The sequence below is a fragment of the Suncus etruscus genome, chromosome 3, assembly GCF_024139225.1.
Source record: "Suncus etruscus isolate mSunEtr1 chromosome 3, mSunEtr1.pri.cur, whole genome shotgun sequence".
NCBI classification, from domain to species: domain Eukaryota; kingdom Metazoa; phylum Chordata; class Mammalia; order Eulipotyphla; family Soricidae; genus Suncus; species Suncus etruscus.
Window position 1 is genome coordinate 116084583 of NC_064850.1, and position 25766 is coordinate 116110348.

A 25766-nucleotide genomic window follows, 5' to 3' on the forward strand; every position below is an offset into this window, starting at 1 on the left:
CTGACTTGTGGTTTCTCCTTAAGAAGGCCCTTCCTGTCTACTTCTTTTTTCCTCAGCTCTCTAGGGGACAAGTGGAGTCAGAGTAGCTACATGTTTAGGTTTTAGAGCCTTCTTAGTTTGAGGGGACACCTTCCCCGCCCCCAAAGGCTGGCTCACTCTTGTAGCTCTTTACCTTCTTCAGGAAACCAGAAAAGGAACCATTTGTGTTTCTTGTATGTCTCTTGATTAAAAACCAAATTGGAGGGCCGGACAAAAAGATGTTTCAACACCTGCTTGGCATGCAGGAGCCCCAGTATAATTAATCTCAGCATGCCAAATGGCCCCTGACCTGGATGTGGCCTCAAACAAAGCATTTGGAAGGGCAGCACAGCTATGATACAGCAAGGGTCTCTGCAGGTCTTCAGGAGCCTGGGGAATTAGGACACTGTCTCTCAGTGTCAGTGTCCACAGGTCCCCAGCCAGAGCAAGCACCCTTTCTCTTGTACTAATCAGGCTCATTTGTTGGCAAAAAACATGTCAAGATTGTACAAGAGTTAAGTAAAAACCACTTGAAATTGCCTTTGCTTTTCAGTCTGTCTTTCTGCTCATGTCTTACTGTCCTTTTTTTTTTCCTCTATGGCTTCTTTCTTCACTGACATTGAGAGACAGTGTCCTAATTCTCCAGGCTCCTGAAGACCTGTTGACTTTTTTTTTCTTTTTTTTTTTTTTTTTTTTGGTTTTTGGGCCACACCCGGAGGTGCTCAGGGGTTACTCCTGGCTGTCTGCTCAGAAATAGCTCCTGGCAGGCATGGGGGACCATATGGGACACCAGGATTCGAACCAACCACCTTTGGTCCTGGATCGGCTGCTTGCAAGGCAAACGCCGCTGTGCTATCTCTCTGGGCCCAAGACCTGTTGACTTTCTAACTGGTTGGGTTTCTTTTTTGTTTTTGGATTTTGGGTCACACCCGGCAGTGCTCAGGGGTTACTCTATGCTCAGAGATCCATCCTGGCAGGCTCCAGGGACCATGTGGGATGCCGGGATTCAAACCACTGTCCTGAATGCAAGGCAAACACCCTGCTTCCATGCTATCTCTCTGGCCCCAGCTGGTTGGGTTTCTAACTGGTTTCCAGGCATCTCTGCATTGGTTTTGGGAACACAAAGATGGAATGATGGGAGGGAGGAATGGAGGGAGTGTCCTTCTACACAGGCCTCCATCCACCCCCTTCTATTCATTCACTCATTCTCCTTTCTCCATTTTAACAACACCTAAGAAGAGCATTTTTAACTTCTCTGAATAAATTAAAACCCTTTTAACATCTGTGAGTGGAAAATACTGAAAAGTTTGGTGAAGTTTTAGTTAATGAAATTCAATGTGTTGCTTCTTTGGCCACTGATGACTCTATGACTTGTCTCTCCTCCGTTGTGGGACTGACCTATCACCTGACAGCAGCAAACCTTGTTTTTGGACAGGTTTTAAATATCTTAGCAGGATTTTTGACTGGCTTTTCAGGAATTCTAGTTAAAATATCCACCTTTCTCCCTTTCTTCAGCCTCATAATCCTGGAAGATCTGAATACTTATTTTTGTCTCCTTGATTGGGGGTGGGTGGGAAACACACCAGTGGTCAGGGGTCACTCCTGGCTCTGCACTCAAGAATCACTCCTAACAGTATTCAGGAAGTAATATAGAATGCCAAGGATCAAATCTACATCAGTTACATGCTTGGCAAGCGAACTATACTATTCGCTATACTATCTCTCCAGCCCCAGATTTAGATTCTTTTTTCAGTTTTGGGGTCATACCTGGCAGCACTCAGGGGTTCAGGGGTTATTCCTGGCTCTGCACTCAAAAGTCACTCCTGGCAGGTTCAGGGAACCATGTGGGATGCTGGATTCGAAACTATTCCTACTGGGTCGACTCTGTGCAAGGCAAAAGCCTACTGCTGTGCTATCTCTCCAGCCCAGATTTAGACTCTTTAACCCCACTCATTGAGAGGCTGACAGAGCTTAGATTGATTAAACAGTAAAGGATAATAATTATAACTAGTTTTAATGAGATCATTTGGAACTATACCAAACGGCAGACGTACAATTAAATGCACTTATTTCACTAATTTCTAGTAAGATCATTAAATGAAAGCAAACAAGATAGTTGGGAAAGATTTCACATGAGCACTAGGATACTTGGAGTTGAGTAGATGAGACTGATCCCCCAAGGAACTCCTTGGTTGCTAGAGAAGCAGATCCATATGGGGATTGAAGGATTTTGTTCTTGGTTGCCATTTGAACAGGAGAACCCCATGCCACAATGTTGAGGGGATGGGTGGATGCCAACTGGTCACCATCTCCTGTCCTTGGAACACAGGGCGGGGCCATCCCCAAACCTTCTCCCAACACCCCACACCTTCAAGCCTTGGACTGTGTCTGGTCCACAGGAACAGTGTCAGGCAGTTGAGAGGATGCAAGGCCAGTCAAAAACTCCATGAAGAAAAGGCATTAAGTTTGTGGTGCTGGTAGAGAAAGACATTTCTGAGGCCTCTGAAAGAGACTGAGATGCCTCACTAGCTTTCCATCACTTTTGAAAGTAGAGCTCTGTTGGTTTTATTCCCCCCAGGGCCTATTTGTGCCCCTTATGCTGCAAACAAACAACCTGGGGCACCTGCTGAGGCGTTGTGTATCTTTGAAGACAATTCTGAGCTGACTCCCTGCTGGTCTAGGTCTCCTGTGAATCTAGCAAGCCTGAATGCTCTGGACCATTGTTCCTGCTCTTTACCCAGCAGCCAGGTACTAAGGCCCAAGGAAAACACTGGTTCATGTATTGTTTGGGTGACCTAATTCAAAAGGTCCATTCTGATCTAATGTCTTTGCAATTGTTTAATTAAAAAATTACTGTGATGTAGTTTGTGTGTGTGCGCGCACACGTTCATGCACAGTGGATTTTAAAAAAATCAGCCTCGTTATTTTTAGCAAAATTCTCCTAACTTTAGATTGTGAAGACTGACCTTACTTCCTGAAAAATGATTTCATTGAAGTCATTGTTTAATGAATTCTTAAATTTTGTGGCTGTTCTCAAATTTACAGCTGTTATTTCTTTGGCAAACATCTCCTGGTTTGCTCAGTTATCCTGGTCTGTTCTGGGGCTAAATGTGTTAAAAGTATGGTGTATAAGGGACCGGAGAGATAGCATGGAGGTAAAGCATTTGCTTTGCATGCAGGACAGTGGTTCGAATCCCGGCATCCCATATAGTCCCCCGAGCCTGCCAGGAGCGATTTCTGAGCGTAGAGCCAGAAGTAACCCCTGAGCGCTGCCGGGTGTGACCCAAAAACCAAAAACCAAGGGCCCGGAGAGATAGCACAGCGGTGTTTGCCTTGCAAGCAGCCCATCCAGGACCAAAGGTAGTTGGTTCGAATCCCGGTGTCCCATATGGTCCCCCGTGCCTGCCAGGAGCTATTTTTGAGCAGACAGCCAGGAGTAACTCCTGAGCACAGCCGGGTGTGACCCAAAAAACCAAAAAAAAAAAAAAAAAAAAAAAAAAACCAAAAATAAAAAAGTATGCTATACATAGGGCTGGAATGATGGTACAGTGATTAAGGCCCTTTTCTTACATGTGGCTGGCCGGGGTTTAATCTTTGCCACTGCATATGGTCGCTTTGCAATGACAGGTATGATCCCAAGTGGAGGGCCAGGAATTAGCCACAGGGACTTCAAAGCCAAAATAAGTAAATAAATAAAATAGATGTATATGCATGGTGTGTGTGTGTGTGTGTGTGTGTGTGTTTAATGCGTGCTCAAAATTATTGGAAGGCTTTTCTTTTGAAATTGTTACTTTATTTGGGTAGGAAAAGCCTCCTTTGATTCTCCACCTCACACTGTATAAAACAACCCTGTCCTCAGCTGTATCTATTGCCGAGTTCAGAGACCATGCCTTTCTTTCATTTTGGACAAGAAATCTCTTCTGCTATTCCTCAACAGAAGGAGGAAATTCTAGCCTCCTTTCGAAATCTTGGAAGTCCTTGAATAGTAGAAATAGAGCAAAAAAAATGACTCCACTTTTCTTGCTTTGTGGGAGTAAATGTTCTGTTTCTTTGACTCAGGATTGATCAATGGAAGAGGAAGAGTGAGGCAGTGAGCATGTATAGTGTGAGTGTGAGTGTGAGTGTGTGTGTGTGTGTGAGAGAGAGAGAGAGAGAGAGAGAAAGAGAGAGAGAGAAATGCGGGAGAAAGAGAAAGAGCAAAAGAGAGGTGTGCATCTAGAAGCCCCAATCTGACTCCTCCCTCCACATGGATGTTGGGGAAGGTCCCAATCCAGGGAGAGTGTGAAAGGAGCAGCGCTGTCACTGATAGGGGTGGCCCGATCTTCATTCTTGGTCCCTCTCAGCCTGCCTTGTTGTACCTCCAACGTGTTAAGCAATAAACCCAATGGCTGCAAGAACCAAATTTCATACCTGCACTGTATGTTTTGCGGCCCAACCCAAGAATGTTGTATCTTTGAGCAGGACAAGTTAGAGATGAAAGATCTTTTCTTGGGCCCAGAGAGATAGCACATCCAGAACCTAAGGTGGTTGGTTCGAATCTCGGTGTCCCATATGGTCCCCCGTGCCTGCCAGGAGCTATTTCTGAGCAGTCAGCCAGGAGTAACCCCTGAGCACCGCCGAGTGTGACCCAAAATACAAAAAAAAAAAAAAAAAAAAATCTTTTCTTCAGTAGAGTGACAGAATGAAGGTGCTAGACATGGCTGTTAGAGCTCTTCTGAGCTTCTCCCTACACTACAGGGCTGATTGGGGCCTTGTGAGTTATAGTCTGGGGGAGAGAATGGGTAGCTCTAACTGCCTGTTTGCATTTGGGGGCCTTCCATTGTGTTCACCCTCATAGCTAATGTCAGCCTGTGCACAAGTTAGGCTTCCTGTGCCTGTTGTATACCCTGCCTGTATAGAGCCAAACACACACGAGCCCCATTCACTGTGCCAGGCTTTCTGCCAGCTTGTGGAAATAAAGAGAAAGTTCAGGGGGATCCAATGTTCCCAACAATCCTTGCAGTCACTACATTGTGGGCAAGGTCACTAGCACCTGGAGGTGAGATGGACAGTGTGGACAGAAAGTGTATCTCAAGGAAGGAAAAGGGAGGCATCTGAATAGGGTGATAGGTGGAGTGTTTAAGAAGGGAAAAAGGGGAAAACAGTGAGGAGATTCCTTAAGAAAGGTACTATGTTGTTAGTGTTAGGGCCCAAGCAGTAGGAGGCAAAAGGCAGCAGGAGCTGGGAGTTTGGTAAACAGTGACCATCCAGAAGGAGAGGCAGAATCTTCTAGCTCCCCGCACCACCCCACCACCCCCAAGACTTCAGCCTGCAACTTTATATACTCCCAGTACAACTCATCCTACAGCAGTTACAAGGGGCGGGGGGAGGCTTCTGAGTACTGCTATCTTCATCTTTAAAGGAACAGTACCTAATAATGGCTGACCAGGGGCCATAGAGTCTATTACCTATATCGTGTTACCCACCAATACCCATCTAATACCTCTTCAAGGTATTTATCTGAAAGCCATGAAAACGCTGATTTGAAAGGTCATATGTATTGTCTGTTCAAGCTGCCTCATTCACAACAATGGCCCCATGCAATTTTGATTGACACTGGAGAAAGATGTGTTCTCTGTCTAGTCAAGGGAATGCTCAGCTGCCATGTAAGTCGTGTGAGATTGTGTCTTCAGGGACCCATTGAAAGCAGTTTGAGGAGCTCGGTCAAAGTGAAGGAAGTCCAGATGCAAATATGATTCAATTTAGAATCAGAATCACTAAAGCAAAAAAACTAGCAGATCACAATCAAAATAATAACTCTTGGACTCTGAGGAAGAAATGGTGGTTTTCAAAGTGGGAAAGTGGTGATGAGGGTGGGGAGCAGCCAGTCCTGGGAATAGTGGTGGAATTTGGGTGGTGGGAGCTACCCACAAAAGCAGGTCCTTTGGGCAGAGTCGTGTATTTTGGTGTGGCCAATGTGTGAGGAAGGGAAGATGAGCTCTGGGGGCCAGAAATGGGGAAGGGAGACATAGTAAAGGCAGGAAGCCTTACTGGACCACAACCATGTCCAGCTTTACCTGACTATCTTCCATGTGCTTTTCCTTGCTTCTCCTCCCTTCCCTTTCCTTCCCTCTGAAAGCAGAAGGAAACAGTTCCATGAACGCATTGCTTGCTTTCAGTCTTCTTTTCTTTGACAGGGGTGGGTAGGATTAGGGCCATAACCAATAGTACTTAGAATTGCTTCTGGCTCTGTGCTCAGGAATGACCCCTATCAGTGCTCTGGGGACTATATCTGATGTTGGGGGTTCAAACTAATGTCACGGCCATCATGGCTGCATGCAAAGCAAGTGCTTTACCTATTGGTAGATCAGTAATTTTCCGTGTTTCTGTTACCTGGTGCTTGAAGACCGTCAGCCTAGAGCTTCGATGGTGGACCTATGGCACGCGTGCCAGCAGTGGCACACAAAGGCCTTGTAGCTGGCACTTGGGAAGGGGTCCACAATTAAGATATGCGGCGTGGCGGGAGGCGAGTGTGCCGTGCCCATATCTGCTTTTCAGCTCACCTGGCAACAGGGCTGGACTGGCCATTGGAAGGACCAGGCATTGTGCAGCAGTTTGGGCACTCAGGCTCTAAAAGGTTAGCCATCACTGGCCTAGAATATTGTCAATTTCTTGGTCCAATGGAATGTGGGGCTCCCTAGTGTAGAGGAAATTAGAGATCCCAAGGTTAGAAGAACAGCCAGGTCAGGAAAATTACAGGGGAGTCACTAAAGTCAGGATCTCTCAAGTGAGAGAGAAGAACCATTGCTGGCCAAGAGGGACAAATCTTCTATAACAAAACAGAAGACTTCTCCCATATCTCTCTCTTTCTCTCTTCTCTCTCCCTCTTCATCTCCCTCTCCTTTTTCTCTCCCTCCCTCTTTCTCCTCCTCTCTCCCTCTCCCTCTCTCTCCCTTTTTTCTCTCCCTCTTTCTCTCTCTCTCTCCCTCCCATTTCTTCACATCTCCCTTGCCTTTCCCTTGTCTTTGGTAATGTGTTGGGGCAAAGACAACAAGAAAGAAAAAAGACTTACCCTAAATCCTCTCACAGGATTCACTGGATTAACGTGGAGGACTGGACCTACCAGAACAGTCTTTCCCAAAATGGAATGGCTCAGGGGTTGGTAGTAGCCTCTGGTACAATTGTTAGGCATATATTTTATTTGCTTACAGGAAGTAGATTTCCAGAGAAGCCCTGAGTCATTCTCTTTCTGAGAGGAGGACTGTAAGGGACCCCCTGACTCAGAATCTGTGCATTTGCAGAGGCCATAAGGTTCTGGACTATCCAAGAATTACCAAGTGATGGACCTGGCAGTGTTTTTACTCAGGAACTGGGGAGAGGCTCTTCCTCTCAGGCAGGTTTGATGAGACAATGGAGCCCAAAATAGAGCAGCTTCTCTGTGCCCTTCGGAGGCTGCCAGTTGTGACTGGCAGGGCCAGACAACATGATACTCCCTGACACCCAAGGGCCAGGATAATGCCCTCTTTGTGCTTCGGGTCTTCCTGGACGCCTCTTCCCACACTGTGTTTTAATTCCTTCTCTCAGAGAACCGCTGATGCTTGTCTGCTCATTCATTCACATCCCAGCTGCCTGCCTTTGAATTCTACTCTGACACCCACCATGGCATGTAGTGCCTCGTCCACATTTCATAAGAGCAAAATGACTGCAGCGAAAAAGCCAGAGAGAGGAGGGAAATCTTGGGCAGCTAATACACAGCATGTTTATGGCAAGAGAAAGACAATGATGTGGGCTTCGCTGTACTGTCCCCCATTCTGTTGCCAGCCAGTTTCAGCTTATTTCATCCCTGAACCCACTCTTCCAAAGCAACCTTGCAGACCTAGCACTGTCAACCTCCAAATACAAAATTCTGCGTCATCCTTTTTGGTTTGTTTGCTGTGGGGCCACAGCCAGTGATGCTTGAGGGTAACTTCTGGTGGCAGGTGATGCTTGGGGTATCATATAGGATTCTTGGGATCAAACCTAGGTCAGCCCCATGCAAGACCAGTGCCCTCTCCCCCCGTATTGTAACTACTGTCTTATCATTACATGGGTGTATGCAATTACCTTTCACCTTTGAGAGCATTGAAGTAAGTGAGGACACCCTTTTCTTGATCCTAGAAAGATCATGCCTCCTCCAAATGAGGGTTACAATGATCATCTACAACCTAGCACCAGGACCTTGACTGCCAGTAATACCCCATCTCCCATCTTTTTTCTTGTGTCAATTTCTTTCTTGGCACAGCAGGATGGGTTGACCCAGGGCCAAGTTCAGCTTGGTCTGTTTTAGGAACAGGCCCCAGAGGAGCTGAATGTAGCTGGGCAGTGATGGAACATGTAAAGTCTTCCTTGTGCAGACTTCTTCCTGGGCATGGCATCCAAGTCAGGAGAGAAACAATAGATTTAGTCATTGTTTTGTGAGAATGCTGTGAGCAGAGGGGAAGAGCCATCCTGACTTGGTGAGGGAAGCGCTAACTAAAAACCCTTTTCAAAAGTTAGTCAATTTGCCTCCTGCGTGCTGGCCAGCCTGGAGGCCAGGCTGAGAAGCTGGTGGCTGCAGTGTGGCCTATGCAAGATCTGAAGAGAGGACTTTTTCTTCTCTCATGCTGATGAAATCTGGAGCTGTATGAGCAAGCATGTACAAAGACTCAACAACATTGCTTTCCTGTGAGGGCTGATTTGGGCCCACAGAGACCATGTCTGTGGTTCTCTCAACTGCAGGACTGAGCAAATGGTAGTCAGAAGGTAGAGACCAGGGATGCAGTTGAAAATCCCAGTGCACAGCATAGCCAAGGACTCATCTGGCCAGGGAGGTCAGTGGTATCGGGGCTGGGAAACTCCGAGGTGCACAGTGGTGGTGCCGCTGTGCATGAAGCACCCCGTTTCTGTCTCACCGACAGAGATCTGAGTTTGAAACCCCTTCTCTGTGCACATAGATTAAAATATACTAAAGTGTTTTTTTGCACTTCTGAAAGGTCAAGAGTTGTCATAGGGGAGAAAGCACTTCATGAAAATTGTACTTGAAATTATCCCAAGTAGCTTTTCAAAACTAATTTCATTAAATCCAGTGGTGCAAATAGATACTTTAATTTTTTTTTTTAATCTAGGGGTAAGACTGGGGGAAGGGAGATAGCAGGCAGATAAAATCCCAGAGCTTTCTTTCTGGTTCTGTTCTTTATTTTATGGAACTTTTGATTTTTAAATGAAATTAATGGTTTCCTAGTATTTCATTGTGCTTGGCTTGGACTTTTTCATGGGCTCTGAGAATCCTGAGTTGGTCCTTCTGCCTTGTATGTGCTTTTCCCTGTTTTGATGTTACTTTAGGGTGGTCTTGTGGAAAGACAGAATAGCTATTTGGTCAAAAAATGCTTCAGGGGCCAGAGGTCAGGGGTCAGTACAGCAAGAGAATGCAAAGCAACTGGATATGGAGGCAAAGAAAGTAAGCACATAACGCAAACATCTTTCTAGTCTTCCTTTCGTGTTCTTTCTTTTTAGCATAATTGGATCAATGAATTTGGTTTTATGAGTTTTCCAGACACAAAGCAGGGAGGGGGGGATAAAAACACTAACTTGGCAGGAATGGAGTGAGGGTGGGGGAAGAACGGCTCTAAATGAAATACAACAGTTGTCTGCACTTTTATTGCTGGCAAAATCTAAATGATTTTCCCTGAGAAGCATGTGTAGTATGTCAGGAGACACAAGAACAATGAGTATATACTAGTGACATTGGAGCACTCAGGCAGTGCCCTGTTAATTTGAATCATTCCAGGAAAATGCTCTTCTGCTTCTCTGCATGCACTTAGTGGGACTTTACTATGGACTAAGGATTTCACCCATCTCCCACTTTGAAAGTTGAGGGTCACCTTTTCCAGCCTCCTGTTTCTAATGAAGATTCTCAGTTCACATCTCCTGACCAGACAGAACACAGACCACCTGTCCAATCCTGGCCCTTATTTTGTAGCTATCTCTCCATCCATCTTGGAATCTGCTCAAATGACTGCAAACCAGGCTGGAGCCATAGTAGCAGGGAGGGCGCTTGCCTTGCACATAGCTGACCCAGGTTTGATCTTTTGCATCCTATGTGTTTCCCGGAGCACTGCCAGCCCCAGTTCCTGAGTTTAGAATCAGAAGAATCCCTGAGCATAACTGGGTATACCTTCCCCCACAAAACCAAATGAACGCAAATCATGCAGCAGGAATCCATTCTCTAGTCATCTAAAAATCTCACCAATTTGAAATCCAAAGGATAGAGAAGAGCTTCCTGGCCTTTTTGTTTCTGGAGACTCCCAGCCATCCTTGACTAGGAGCTGCCTTGCTCCAGTCTCTTATCTGGGTAGGAGCAGCTAAAAACTTCAATATCTTGAAATGGTGCTTCCAAAAAGCAGGCACTCATTTATCTCAAGCCTGGCTCCAGGGGTCTCAAACTCAATTTACCTGGGGGCCGCAGGAGGCAAAGTCGGGGTGATCCTTGAGTGCAAAATCAGTAGTAAGCCTTGAACCTTGGGTGGTGTGACCCAAACAACTATAACAAAACAAAACAAAAAGAGATTCCTCTAGGGCAGGGCCACAAAATGTTGTACGGAGAGCCTCGAGTTTGAGACCCCTTGGTCAGACCTAGACCAAGGAGCTCATAAAGGTGTGAGGTGAGGACTCCTCTGCTGGGGCTGAAGAAGCAGCACCGGCTTTAGAGCAGAGGTCCTCAAACTATGGCCCACAAGCCACACAAGGTCTGCCAAGGACATTTATCCTGTCCTTAGAAGTTGCCTCATCCCGGCCTGCAGTGCACATATATGGGATGTGTACCACACTCTCCAACTCCCCTCCTCTCTGTAACTCTACTTGTCCTCTCAGTCTTGGGTAGGGGTTCCTCCAATTATAACCCATGATGTTATTGTTCATAGTTATTCTTTTGGGAGGTTGGGCCACACCTGAAGTGTTACTCCTGGCTCTGCACTCAGAAATCGCTCTTGGCAGGCTTGGGGGACCAACAGATGCCTGGGATCGAACCCATGTCTGTCCTGGGTCAGCCACGTGCACAGCAAACACCCTCACTGCTGTGCTATCACCCCAGCCTATGTTTGTTTTTTTAAAAACTATAGTCTGGATATACAAAGGTTAGAGAAACTGTGAACTGTCCCCCTACTTAAAAAGTTTGAGGATCCCTGCCTTGGAGGAAGGCAGGAATTCCTTCTACAGACACCATCGTGCTGGGTTTGATCGATGAAGCAGAGGTTGGGATACAGTAACAGACAATTGTCTGCCTTTCAGGATGTCTGAGTCTTCCGAATGTCTGAATGTCTTAAGGATACTTGTCAAAGGATTTAGCACCTTCCTGGATAATCCAGGATAAGTTCATTTGGATATCCTTAATTCATCTTCAGGTTTTAATACCTGTGGACACTTTTTTTTTTTTAAAACCCCAAGTAAGATCATTTTTGGTTCATTCTTAACTTCTGTTTTGGGGGCATGACTGTCCAACCCATCACCATATTCTCTTTTCTCAATGAGTATTTCCTCTGCTCTCACCGCTTGCACAGGACTGAGGCCATGTGAAATACTGAGCAGTGACTAAGAAATGCTTATTGATTTGAAAGTGTGACCTTATTTTAAAGTGACCTAAATTAATGGCTGGGCTAATTACCCCTCCTTGTTTCTGAGATGTTCTATTATTTCCTCTTAATGAGCACATGGATATAAAGATACTCCCGCCTTGCAGAGTCAATGTGTGGCTTCGTGCTTAAAACCAAACATCTAAATGGCCACACCTCAAGCAAGCCAGTGAATTGGATCCTTATTATAACCTGGGAGGTTTGCTCTTTTTCCAAGTGTTAATTCTTAAGCTGCAATTAACTTCCTAGGTGGTCTGGAGGATTACTAGCTCCCAGCAAGGTGCAAATGGCTCCACAGAAGCCTTCCTTCTTTCCCTATATTAAATTAGGTACCCTGCATGGGAAAAGACCAAAAAAAAAAAAAAATCAGATCTGTTTTGGAAATAGAGGGAGAAGACAAGAATATGAATAGTTTGCCTTTACCTGGTTCACAGAAATTGTTTTAAATTATAAAACCAGTATAATTAATTTCCACTATCTATAGCTTGGTAGTGAAGAAGGGGTGTGTGTACGGGGCCCAGAGACCTGGGCCAGAAAGCTCTAGAACTAAACCTGCTGTCCTTCCACGATCTAAGCTAGGTCCCTAGACCTCTCTCGGGAAACCTGGTGGGTGAAGGTGACCTGGTAGTAGGCAACTTAGTGGCCCTGTCCTCACAGGAGTCTCTGTGACTGGCCCTGGGTTTTGCTTGGAAGTTAGAAAACTGGTGTTTTGCTTTCTCCTCTTTCTCTTCCTCCTCCTGCTCACAGCGGAAAGCTTCAAGGAGACGCAGATGGTGAGGATTAAAGAGGAGCCCATGGAGGTTGACATCCAGGACTCATACGTCTCCGTCTCCCCCAGCCGGAATGTTGGCTACAGCACTTTAGTCGGGCGCGAGAAAACCGAGCCCCTACAGAAGATGCCAGAGGGCCGAGTGCCTCCAGAGAGAAGCCTCTTCAGCCAGGACATATCGGTCAAGATGGCCTCAGAACTGCTCTTCCAGCTGTCAGGTATGTGCCTCTGCGAGGAGACAAATGTGGCTATAGGATGGGGAGATGGAAACCTGCCTCCATCGTTCAAAGGAGTGGTCAGATCAGATGTGATTAACACCTGCCCAGCTTGCCTTAAGGATTCTTTCAGACTCATTGGAAATGAAAACTCTTTTAAGTCTGCAAATGCTCTTGCAGGCAGACTTATCATCTCACTCCTGATTTTGTCTGGGAAGTTGATCTGATTAACCATGTTCTATAGGCACATCCTCCCTTCTGTTCTCCCTGACATACAAAAGAGAAACTTCCATTTAAGACAATGACTGAATGATGGTGGGTTCCAAATGAGTGTGGCCTGACTCAATAAGATCTGATAATATCTTTTTTTTTTTTTTTTTTTGGTCACACCTGGCAGCCCTCAGGGGTTACTCCTGGCTCTATACTCCTGGCAGGCTCGGGGGACCATATGGGATGCTGGAATTCTGCAAACCACTGTCCTTCTGCATGAAAGGCAAACACCTTATCTCTGTGCTATCTCTCCGGCCCTAAGATCTGATAATATCTTAACAAGAAAAAAATTATTGTGGGGAGATCATACCTGATGGTACTTAGGGTTTACTACTGGCTCTGTGCTCAAGAATTGCTCCTGTTGGACTCAGGAAACCATATGAGATGCCAGGGATTGAACCTTGGTTGGCCACATGCAAGTAAATACTCTGCCCATTGGTATTATCTTATCCCCTAAATATATATACACACACAGATATGTATTTTGGTTTTTGGGTCACACCCAAGGTGCTCAGGACTTATTCTTTTTTTTTTTTTTTTTTTTTTTTGGTTTTTGGGTTATATCCGGCAGTCACTTCTGGCTCCATGCTCAGAAATCGCTCCTGGCAGGCTCAGGGGATCATATGGGATGCCAGGATTCGAACCATCAACCTTCTGCACACAAGGCAAACGCCTTATCTCCATGCTATCTCTCCAGCCCGAGGACTTATTCCTGACTCTGCTCAGAAAGTATTTTTGGCAATGCTCAAGAAATCATATGGGGTGTTGAGGATTGAACCCTGATTAGCCATGTGCAAGGCCAAACACCTTACTCAGCTATACTATTGCTCCAACTACCCCCAGAACCTTTTTTTTTTCTTTTTTTTAAGGAAAGGGAAAAGCAAACAGTGGAATTATGAGGATTATTTCTAGCTATACTGACCTGGTAGAATATTCTCCCATATCTTTTCCTTTTCAAATCCTTGGAATCTGAAAGTGCAGTAAGATTTCAGTGCAGTTGAGACCCAGTGATAGAGTTAGTGAGGATCTAGCCTTCAAGATGTTAACTCATTCACACTGCCTACTGTCAGCCTCTAGCCAACTGACTGCAGTCACAGTGTGGCTGATCGGGATGGACAATAATAGTTACGCATGGAAGATTCCAACATACACAGAAATGCCTATTGCCCAGCATTGCCTTCCAGATCAGAATTCCCATATCAGTTAAGTTTATTACTCATATTTGATGTTTTAATTATTTAAGGATTCTATTGTGTCCCCTTCTGCTGAGAATACCGTGAAAGAAATCTCTGTCACTGGTCTTCCCATTGGCCCAGCAACATGCTCCATGCTCGTGGCTTCAAAACTCATAGTTCACTCTGACAGTGATAACTTCTGGGCTCTGGAACAAGGGCTGCATTTGTGCAAAGTCCTTTAAGAGTGGAATGGCTAATTTGGCACATGTCAGTGAACACACTGGTCTTTGCAAGCTCCAGAAAGCTCCAAAGCGTGTGAAAGATGCTTTTGGTGTTTTTTTTAAACAGGCTGAAGGCATATCTAAAAATGGTATGTCAGAGAGTGACTTAGCTGTGAGAATTTACAGAAGTGAGGCCAGCATGTTTTCCCCAGAAAGCAAGTTTTCCAGGTTAGGAATGACTCTCTCAGTCTTGGGTTCTCACCTGGGCTTTGGTGGAGACTGCCAGGGTGACCCCAGGCAAGTCTGTTCACCCCATTTCCTGTCAGCTAGTGGCTACACCCTCTGCAGATATATCCTCTGCAGCATTGGGACAAGCTTATGTCTCAAACCTCTAGGCAAAAAGAAAAAAAATGTCCAAGCAGGACAGTTGTTTTTTGACAGAGAGAGCTGTTGCAAATGTTTATTTAAATTTTACACCTTAGCTCCTTCAATGCCATCCCCTCAGTCCATAAAGTATAAAGTGTATTTCTATGCCTGAGATCTTTGACTTTCTCTGGTTATATAAAAGGAGCCATTAAGAGGGACAAGAGTGATAACACAATGGGTAGGGCATTTGCCTTGCACACGCCCACCTGGGTTCCCTCCCCAGCATCCTATATGGTCCCTCAAGCACCGCCAGGAGTGATTCCTGAGCACAGAGCCATGAGTAACCCATGAGCATCACCGTAGGAGCCCCCCCAAACCACCCCCCCCCCCAAAAAAAAAGGGAGCCTTAAGAGTAGACAGCCAGGTCAAAACCTTGCATTTGAACTGGGCCCGGAAAGCTCTGGTCAGTGGTTGTATTTGGGGACTAATGAATCCTACCAGGCAGCTGGGAGATGTGGACCTCAAGTCAGAGTAAGGGAGGTTCTACCTCTCTTGGTGTAATGTCACTTTTTTGTGCCTGTGACATGTGGCATCCGGAGAGGTCTGCGGCTATTTTCATATTCCCTTCACACAAAGGGGCCTCCCCACATAGAACACTTAAAGGTTGCCATCAAAGTCAGCCGCGGAACGGTTGCAGCCACTGCAGTTTTCATGCTGAATCAGAAGAAAGCAGGAATTTTCAGGGGTGGTGGAAAGGGAAAGGAGCCGTCAGCTATCACAGGGCCCCATGACGGACATGTGCCACTCTCAGGCCTGCTGGGCTAGCATCTAATGCTCAAAATGTGTGAGGAGCAGTTTCCCTTTGATTGACTGCTCATCAAACAGCATTGTGAAGGCCATCAAGATACTGTCTATGCATGGTCTTTCCCTATGTGAGAGGTGAGGGGAAGGTTTAAAGAAATCAAGCCCAACCAGACCTCTCAGAGTTAGTGGAGGAGCCACCCAGGGTACTCCTTGCATTTCTCTTCGCCTTCCAGACCGAAACTCCTGACATGTTTGTTTCTGTTTCTAGAAAAAGTGAGCAAAGAACACAATCACACGAAAGAAAACACCATCCGGACCACTACCAGGTAGGCCACGTCATTTAAGGTTGGGGAGCGGGGGAATAGTGTGTTTCCCCAGAACATGAGCTGGGTGGACCATCAGGCTGGTCTTTAGACCACTGTATCCCTATCTTTTCCACTCTTTGCCAATTGTACTTTGCTTCCTGGATTGTTCTCAACAACCAAAGTACAATTGGGCCAGTAATTTGCATTCTCTTGTAACTCACTAACTCGAGGAGCAGGAGAGGACCACCACCACCCCCACCCCCAGAAAAAAAGAAGAGGTCCCAGGAGGGTGGGGTGGGCATCCCTCACCTTACCTTATTAGCTGCCAACTCTCCTTGTATCCTCAGGGAGAGAAACTCTCATGGACCGGAGGTGGGGGTGGTGTTGATGGGGTCCCCAAGAGCATCTCTTATAGGACTCTCACTGGCTCTTTAAGATGCCATAAGTAAGCTTTGATGCCACCAGGTTACTTTGTGCTTTTCAGGGTTCTCTAGGCAGAAGTACGGGGATTTAGAATTCACCCAAATAAGTGAAATGGTCTCATCACCTCCTTTGCCTTGACTGGAGCTGAAGAAAAGGAAAAATAAAATAAAACAGAAAGTTGAATCATTTGGCAAAATGAAACAAGCCATGGGCTAAGAGATAGTGCAGAGGTTAAAGCGCCTGCTGTGCAAGTGCCCAACCCCAGATCTCTCCTGGGACCTCACTGATTCCTGAGCAGTACCAGGAGCCATCCCTAAGCACAGAGTCAGGAGTAAGCCCTTTCACTGTTGGGTGTGACCCCGTTCCCCATAAACACAAGAAGCAATCCTTAAGTTCACTTTTGCTTAAACGAGCTCATTGGGATGTGGCCCAAAGCACAGGAAAAGCCACTTTTTAAGGTCTCCGTGACTGTGGGGTCTGAGGTCCGAAGGGCCCGGTAAGCCTGTGTGCTATTCTGCCCGGTCCTCCTTGGCATGGCTTGGCTTGGCTTGGCTTTCCAGTGTCCGAGTAGCTGACATGCTCCTCCACTGGGTCTTTCTCACTTCTCACCTACTCTTTTGTTTGTCTGGAGCCTGGAAATCCTCTCAAGCCAGAGTTCGCTGCTGGCTGGGCTGGGAGTAGTGCCACTCCCTCTCTCTCCCCTTCAGATTCCAGCTTATATATTGTTGCTTTAGTTGGGGAGCTTTCCCAGAACACTGCTCAAAAACCTTAGGGTGCTCAGCTTTGAACTCCTGCATGCAAAGTTTACATGCCTTTGTGCCACCTCCCTGGACCCCCTGTTTTCCAAATTCTACACACAGGTCATCCGGGCATCCTCTTTCCACATCAGAGTGGTGATTCTTCCAAAAAGATTCCTGTGTGTGTCTAGGTTTCTGAGTCTGCACGTTATCATGTTCTCCCTAGGATGGGTGTTTGGTTGTTCACTTGGGTTTGACTCCAACATACAGTTGATTTCTCAGAAGGAAAAACTTCTCACTGACTCTCCTTTTCAGTGGCTCTTGTTTAAGGGCTGGGCACCAGAAATGGTGGGAGTGGGTGTGTGGATTGTGTCTCTTTAGGGGGGGTGGCTTGGCAGCACTGGCCAAAGAGCAGAACCCAAGTTCCTGGCACTGGGATCTCTGCTGCCCAGATTTGCATGTCATACAAGGGCCATGGCGGGCGAGGAGACACAGTCCTGGTAAGAGATGCCAACTTGCTCTCTGTTCACCCCATCCCGTACCTGCTCCCTCACCCCACCCCCCTGCTTCTCCTAGACAGGTTCATTTTCTCCCAGATGCATCCAGTTTCTTTATCTTGACACTCATTCCAAAGGCAAAGATCTAGGTGAAAGTCCAATATTTTGGCACTCCAGAAAGGGTTCATAGAGAGCTGTGGGCCACTGGTTCCATGCCTGGGTCCCTGAGAAGGCGGTACATGTACAGATGCTGTCCAGCCATGAGGGCTATCAAGGGCACCCCATTCCCCCCACAGACACACACACACATGTTCTCCTTCATCCCACTGCCTATCAGCCACACTGTTCCTAACCTCTCTTGCCCGATGGGCAGTGCCCAAGAGAGGAAACGATGTCTGGCTGCTCTCCTTGTTAGCAATGCCTAAAGAGAGGTTGAGGTGAAGCAAAAGGTTGAAAGTAATAACTGCCAAGTTCTGGATCACTGGCTGCCCCTTTAAAAAAAATTTTCTCCACAGCAAATGTCCACCATGTGTACTAGTGGTGAGTGTGGCCGCCATCACCCAGTGGGTACACAATCGATTCTTGACCTTTGTTTTTTCATTTGTCCTTTATCATTGCTTCCCTGATTATTCTGACATCATTTTTAGAATCTTTTTGAGAAGACCTGATTTAGGTTCTTGGTTTTGTTGTCATTTTTTTAATTTTGGGGTCACAGCTGGCAGTCCTCAGGAATCACTCCTGGCAGGTTCAGGAGACCCTATGGGATGCCAGGTATCAAACCTTGGTCAGTTGTGTGTAACACATTTCTCCTGCCTGCTGTACTATTGCTCCATCCCAAGTTTGGGTTTTTTTTTTTTTTTTAATCCTAAGAACTTAGACTTAAACAGTCCAATGAGGAGGATCTTCCTGAAAATAGAGGAGAAAATAGTCTGTAGCCTAAGAGTGTCAGCCTGGCAGGAAAATCAATCCACTTATCATTGGGATGATGGGCTGCATGGTCAGGTTGAGAGACAGCTCTGACCTGCCCTCGTGGCCTCCATCCTTGGGTGGGATTTTCCATCTCTTTTGGAACCTTCATTCTTTTGTGCCTATTTAACTAGTGATTCTGGAAAATACTATGGAAGTATCAGTAGGGCTGGGCCCTTTTTTTTTGGTGGTGATATGTGGGCTGCACCCAGTTTCGTGCTGTTCTCTGTGACACATGAGGGGCTGGAACTGCTCGCCAGTCTTTGAAGGAATGAAAACACCCAGTTCTTCTGAGACTGTGAAAGTCAATATGTTTCTCTTTTCTTTTTCCTAGCATAAACCCATTTTTAGCTGGGAACAGATAACCAGCTAATGTGATTGCTGGTAGATGGAAATAGATGAGGCATGAGATCACCAGCAGATCCCCAAGTTTAATGCAATGAGCAGAAGTGCTACAGCTCTGACAGGGCCATCACCCCACCAGCTGCTGGGAACGACAGAAATAGGGAAATGGGAATCTGAGCGTGAGACGTAGATGGGCCTGGCAGGTGGACAGGACTCGCTCGATGTTGGGTAACACCAGGCACTTCAGTCGGGGGCTGCCAAGAGTTGTCTTGGCACTCTGTTTGCCCCTTCCCCTATTAATGATTTAGTGTCACCTGGCATATAAGATTGCCGTCCTAGGAGATAGGCTTCTTACACCTGACTTGCCTCATTCCAGAAGCCAGGACATGTTTTCCTAGATGGTCCTTTCCCAAGCCCCTCCCCCCAAAATGCAGAAGTGGGAAGTGCAAAGAGAAACAGACTTCCACCCACCCCCAAAAAAAAAGCAGAAGTGCAAAGTGCAGATAGGCTATGCAGACCTGTGCCTAATTGATCCAATTTTCAAAATTGGAAATGCTGTCCATTTTCCTATGATCTGGGTAATGTACCTAACGGTGTTTACTCAAAAGGCATAAGCTCTTACAGGCATCCAAGGTAGAATTTTCCTGTACTGTACACTGGCTTGGATTCGTGTCCTTAAATATGTATGATTTGGTAATAAAAATGGCACAAATCGGTAGATGCCTCATTTGAGCCAATTTTATTTTAGGGGGGTGTTTGTTGGGTTTTTGATTTTGGTTTTGGAAGGAAGAAAAGAATAATGCTCCATTACCTCGAAAAAGTAAAAAGATACAGAACTCTGGATATGACAGAAGCAATTAGAAGAAACAACAGGCAGCAGAGGAAGTGTGAGGGGTGATTTCTGAGTGGCTCTCTGCATTGCTTTATCCTTGAGTTTTGGGACTGAAAATTAAATTCACTGAGAAGTCGATTTGTGAAAATTAGAAATTGCCATTGGTTTCTCAGTATCCTTTTAGTGTGCAAATTTAGGGCTTTTTTGTGGGAATTAGGACCCGATGGGTCGTGGCTGATTTTGAAAGATGTGTTTGCCATCTTCTGGACACCTGTCTCATGTATACACAAATCTTTGAGGGCTTCCATTTGCCCTTGTGCTCTTTTTTTTTTTGTTTGTTTTTGTTTTTGTTTTTGGGCCACACCCGTTTGACGCTCAAGGGTTACTCCTGGCTATGTGCTCAGAAATCGCCCCTGGCTTGGGGGAACCATATGGGACGCCGGGAGATCGAACCGCGGTCCTTCCTCGGCTAGCGCTTGCAAGGCAGACACCTTACCTCCAGCGCCACCTACCCGGCCCGCCCTTGTGCTCTTTTAAATGTGCTACCTTTGTGAAGTCACCCTCATGCATGGATGGCTTTGAAAGTCATTTCATGGAATTTTAAATCGGAAGTTTATCCTTTCCATTTATTTGTTCATTTATTGGGAGGGTGTTGGGGGTCACACTGACAGATCTTCAGAGCTCCTCCTAAGTGCTTGAGGAGGTCAATCCTGGCTGTGCTCAGGGGGCCTTGTGATGCTGAGGATAAACCTCAGGCTTCCCACATAAATTCCTGCCCTTTGAGCTAGCATCACCCGAGCTCTCATTTTATTTTTCTTTTCCAATGAAAGTAAAACTCATTATTAAAGAGTAGATTCCTTTCTCTCCTTTGCTTTTCTGTGCTGGGGATCTAACTCAGGACTTTGTGCAGAGAAGTCCAAGAGCTTTCCACTGAGTGCTATAGTAGTTTCTGATTTATGCTGCCCCCACTTTGTGCTCAGCCCCCCCCCTTCCACTCAACTCTTAACAGAATTCTCTTTCTCCCCTGGCCACACTGGTCCCAAGTTCTCACTTCTCTTCTCTCTTCTTCCTGAGCCATTTTTCTTCCCTCCAATAGTGCGGAAACAATTCTGCCTCATTGGGTCCCAGTGAAGGGGGTTGCTCATGGCTCCCTTCCAGGCCCCTGGGAAGACTCCTTTTCTCCTACTCCTTGACCCCAGGCAGCCTGCCTGGTTTTCTCCAGCTACCATGACCTTTTACCTCCATGGAATAGCTAAGAAGCACCCAGCTGAAGGGCAGAGGGCTAGACCTAGACGATCAGGTTAGACGGGTGATGGGATCCTAGGCTTGCTGGGACTCAGATGCTGGCAGCAGTCCCATTCTTATCTGGAACTTTCTCTCAAGAGTCTCTGGGGCTGTTACTAGAATTACACTCTGTATTCAGGGGTCACTCCTATGAAGGGAAACTGCGTGGAAGCCAGAAGCATCCACCTTTTCTTGGGTTTCCTGCGTGACCCAGGACAGAGGCTCCGGTGACATTGCTGGGTTTCCGGGGGTCCCAGCACCTCTTGAGCAGAAAGCCTGTGTCTGTGGATAGCGGGATTCCCGAGGGAGTGCCGGGGCCCAGTGCTGGCTGACATTTCATTAAGCCGGATGTGGGGTTCGCTTCTGTGGCCAATGCTTGGCTCAGGCACCATAGGTCTGGTGTTCCCCGACAAGGCCTGGTATTGTGCTGCTGTCGCCAGAATGTTCCTGGCTCGAAATGGGGGAATGTGCCACCCACAGCCATGGACTCTTCCTTGAAGGCTGGTGGCAGCTTATCTAGGTAGGCTGGGTCACCGAGACAACCGCAGAGGAAGGGGCTGAACTTTCTGAAGAAGGTCAAACCTATGACTGAGGGTTCTTTCCCCACAAAATCATCTCTATTCTCTTCTTTTGCGGGGTGGGGGGGTTGGTTTTTGGTTTTTGGGTCACACCCGGCAGTGCTCAGGGGTTACTCCTGGCTCTACACTCAGAAATTGCTCCTGGCAGGCTCAGGGGACCATATGGGATGCCGGGATTTGAACCACCGTCCTTCTGCATGCAAGGCAAATGCTATCTCTATGGCCCCTCCATTCTCCTCTTCTATGGAGTTTGGAACTGCCTTTCCTTCCACAACAGAAGGATTAAATTCAGCATCGCCATCTCACTTATGTTAAATAAAGGCTTAAAATTGGGACCAAGCTATAGCACAGTGAGTAGGATATTTGCCTTGTACATGATCGACCTGGGGTTGATCCCCGGAGTTCCATAGAGTCCCCTGAGCCTGCCAGGAATGATTCCTGAGTGTGGAGTCAGGAAACCCCTGAGTATTGCCAGGTATGGCCTCCAAACCAAAATATAAAATAAGAAAGGTTTAATATCAGCCCTTCATATAAGCTAATATTCACTTTAAAAACTATATCTGGACGGTCAGAGCAATAGCACAGTGGGTAAGGCTTTTGCCTTGCATGCAACCAACCCATGTTCAATTCCCAGCATCCAATATGATCCCCCAAGCCTGCCAAGAGTAATTTCTGAGCGTAGAGTTAGGAGTAACCTCTGACCACCTACAGGTGTGTCCCCAAAATAAAAGGAAATAAAATAAAATAAAAATGGTCCTCAACTGTAGCGTGAAATCTTTTTTGAATTTGAAAAATTATCTTTTCCATCTAGAAATCTTAAAAGCTGACACAGAGTCACTGTTGCTGAGTGGCTGGTCTAAGTCCTGACTGATTTATTTTCTCTATTTAAGTATGGAGACTTCTTTCAAACTTGCACTTTGCTAGAAAGCAGTTGTGTGCCCTGTTTTCAATGAGCAATAACCTAAGAGTAATAAACTCAGCTTCTTTTGTGTCCACAAGGGTAACTGGGTGTTATTCCTGGAGTGTTTGCATCGGCGACAGCAGTGCCTGTGTCATGATTTATTTAGTTGTCTCCTGTCATCTGATACCTAGGGTTGGCTTGGCCCATCCCAAGTTGCTCATTCAAGTGGTGCTGGGAGACATTGATTCCGAAACAATTCATAGACTTTTTCTGCCTGAGCTCTAAGAGACTTTCAAGGAAATTTAGTCTAGTGTTGTGTGTGTGTGTGAGTGAGTGAGTGAGTGTGAGAGAGAGAGAGAGACATAGACAGAGAAACTTTCAAGGAAATTTAGTCTAGTGTTGTAAGAGAGAGATGAAAACAAATAATTTCAGAGATCTCTGTACTTATCATTTTAAAAATGATTTGTTAACCATTGGGAAACTAAGAATGATGCTTTAGAGGAGCTAAAAAGGTAGCTCAGAGGGCTGGAGTGCAGTGCACATTTTTCATGTGGGCAACCCAGATTTGATCCCAGCACCACCTGGTTCCCCAAAATATGGTTTTTTGATTAAATCTGATTCATTTATTGATTTTTAGTGGTAGCATTTTGTCTATAGGAAAGCATTCCGATATTTTTTTATTTATTTATTTTTAATTTTTGGGTGTGGTTACGGGGCCATACCTAACAATTCTTTGGGGTTGTTCTTGCTCTGTACTCAGGTATCACTCCTGGCAGTGCTCAAGGGGACCGTGTGGGATGCTAAGGCTCGAACCCTGGTCAGCTATGTGTGAGGCAAGCATCTTCCATGCTGTACTATCACTCTGGCCCCCATTGTTTTATTTTATTTTTCTGCCATATTTAGTTTGGTGGTTTGCCTGATTGGACATTTTGCAGGACTAATGCTGTTGATTTTTTTTCTTTGAACAATTTCAAAGCAAAGCAGAGAGATACTTCTAGGTGACTGTATCCCTGTCACCAGGTTGAATGGTATTTTGCCACACTTCCTTGCCTGGCCTCCCATGTCTGAAACCCCATCCTAAGCATGTGATGTTCCCACCCAAATAGGCAGCTCTGGATCCAACAAACAAGGATAGTTTCCAGCACACAAAGGCAGTGGCCCTTTTTATTCCTGAGAAGGGTCTAGTTGGTTGGCAGCAGCCATACCAGTGAGGAAAGAGCAGGAAAACCAACTTCCATATAGTTGAAGCATGGAAGGAAATGTGGACCCTGTACAGGGAGTGGAGTGAAGATAGGGCCTTAGGGCCATGATTCTCTGCCCATAAGGCCAATTCAGAAGCTCTCAAACCGTAACTTAAAGAGAAATGCCCAGCTGCAGCCTACTACTGTGTCATGTAGAATTCAGCTTTTTTTTTTTCTTCTATAAACCTTCTTCCTCTGCAGATATATGCTGGTATGATGTGGCTGGTGGGATTTGAAACTGGGTCCACAGTTGGTAGTGGAGAAGAGCTGTCAGGGCTGTGTTTTGGTCAGAGCTAGGAAGACCACTGCCCATTCTCTACCCTCACACTGCCTGCCCTGCTGCTGGACTTATTTTTTTTTTAAATTAAGGGAAAAATAGGGCCTGAGAAATAGCATAGTGGTAGGGCGTTTGCCTTGCAAGCAGCTGATCAAGGATGGACGGTGGTTCGAATCCCGGCATCCCATATGGTCACCCGTGCCTGGCAGGAGCAATTTCTGGGTGCAGAGCCAGAAGTAACCCTGAGCACTGCTGAGTATGGACCCCCCCCCCAAACTCAAAAAAAAAAAGAAAATTAGGGGAAAAAATAGAATGGCCTTGAGATCCAAGCCTGGATGTTAGGTGTGAATAGAGCAATGGCTTTTCTAGAACTCAAGGATTTTGCCAAGTTTTTTTTTAATTGCTCAATATTTTTTTTACCCAATTCAGTAAAACTAAACATTAATAGTCTTTCCAATGCAATTATTGATAAGTGTATTCGAAAACACATATGGAAGGGTGGAAAAGGGAAATATTAAGCATCTGCTATTCTAATATAAATGACTAGCAAATAAATGACTCAAGGAGAACAGATGAATACCACCTTAAAATTAAGAGAACAGCTTCTCTGGGAGGAGTTTGCAGAGCCAAAACTGTGATTCGGTCTTTTAAAAAAACTGGAAAGAAAGTGCTTGCCTTGGCATGCAATTGATCTGGGTTTGAACCCAGCATCCCTGTAGTCCCCTGAGCACTGCCAGGAATGATTCTGGAGTGTACAGACAGGAGTAATTCATGGGTGTAGTCCCCTCCCCAAATAGGAGAGGCCAGAGAGATAGTACAGTGGATGGGACTCTTGCCTTACATGTGGCCAACCCAGGTTCAATCCCCAGCACCCTACAGTGTGATCCCTGAGTGTAGATCACCAACAGATGGGGGCCAACACCTACCGCTCCCAAAATAATGACGTTTTTCCTTAAAGTAAAAGGTAGAAGTGATGCTTCTGCTGTTGGGTTGTTCCCACATTTTCATACAAACTCTTCCTGCTTCTTAGAAAATATCATCTGATTTAACAGTATGGGAAGAAATGTTGAGAAGATGGGTCTAACCAATCCAGGTATTTCCTCTGTTTCTTGTCTTCAAATAATCCCATCTTTCATAGTGAGATGTTTGAAAGCTTTGGTTTTTTTTTTAGGGACATATTGTTCTTCATCTAGTATGTAATCAATTATTGTTCACAGGCCTAGGTTTTGTTTAAAGAAAACTTTTCCTGTTTATTCTCATTTCCTTGATATCTCCATATGCAGTTATAAAGATTCAGTCCTGATTCCTGATGGAAGGAACCTAGATCCATTTCAGTTCTGTCACATCCTATTCCACATTTTCAGAAACTCTTTGAACTGGAGCAAGATTGATTCTTGGACTTGCTCTGGTCTCGTGTCACTTTCTTGAGGCTTTTGTGGGCTTGGGTGGTTGGATTCTCAGCTGATGTTTTCTGCTCACCTCAGATTGTTCATGCCATGTGCACTCCAGGGGATGTCTCAAGGTCTAAAAGGTCAGAGGTTTGTTCTGTTTTGTTTTGTTTGTTTTAGTACAAGATAGTGATTTTTAGATCAGTAGATGCAAGTACAGCTCTTAAAACAATGCAATAGAACAGCACACAACTGAGTATTTTCACAGCCTGAATTGGTGGCTGAGACTCAACAGAAGTTGGGGAAGTCCTTGGGAACATGGGGGATAAGATAAAAAAAAGCTGGGCTGGTGTCTCAGGAGCTGAAGTCATTGAGGAAGCAGCCATATCCTTGAGAGGAAAGCATAGGTTAAAGGAAGGAAAACATGGGTGTCTTATAGACACTGTCACCCATGTTCTCTTATAGACATGTCCACCCATGGGCTCTTTTTATAGAGGAGCCCACCCATGGGGGCTCTTCCAGACACACCC

The 25766-nt window shown here is 45.8% G+C and overlaps 1 protein-coding gene across 2 annotated transcripts in view; it reads left to right on the plus strand.

Annotated features, from left to right (window-relative positions):
• ZNF827 (zinc finger protein 827) overlaps positions 1-25766 on the plus strand; it is a 174523-nt gene that overhangs the window by 85805 nt on the left and 62952 nt on the right. For both annotated transcript variants that reach the window (XM_049769979.1, XM_049769980.1), the window contains exons 6-7: positions 12390-12629; positions 15731-15788. In XM_049769979.1, the coding sequence (XP_049625936.1) occupies positions 12390-12629; positions 15731-15788 (298 nt within the window). The remainder of the gene's footprint in view (positions 1-12389; positions 12630-15730; positions 15789-25766) is intronic.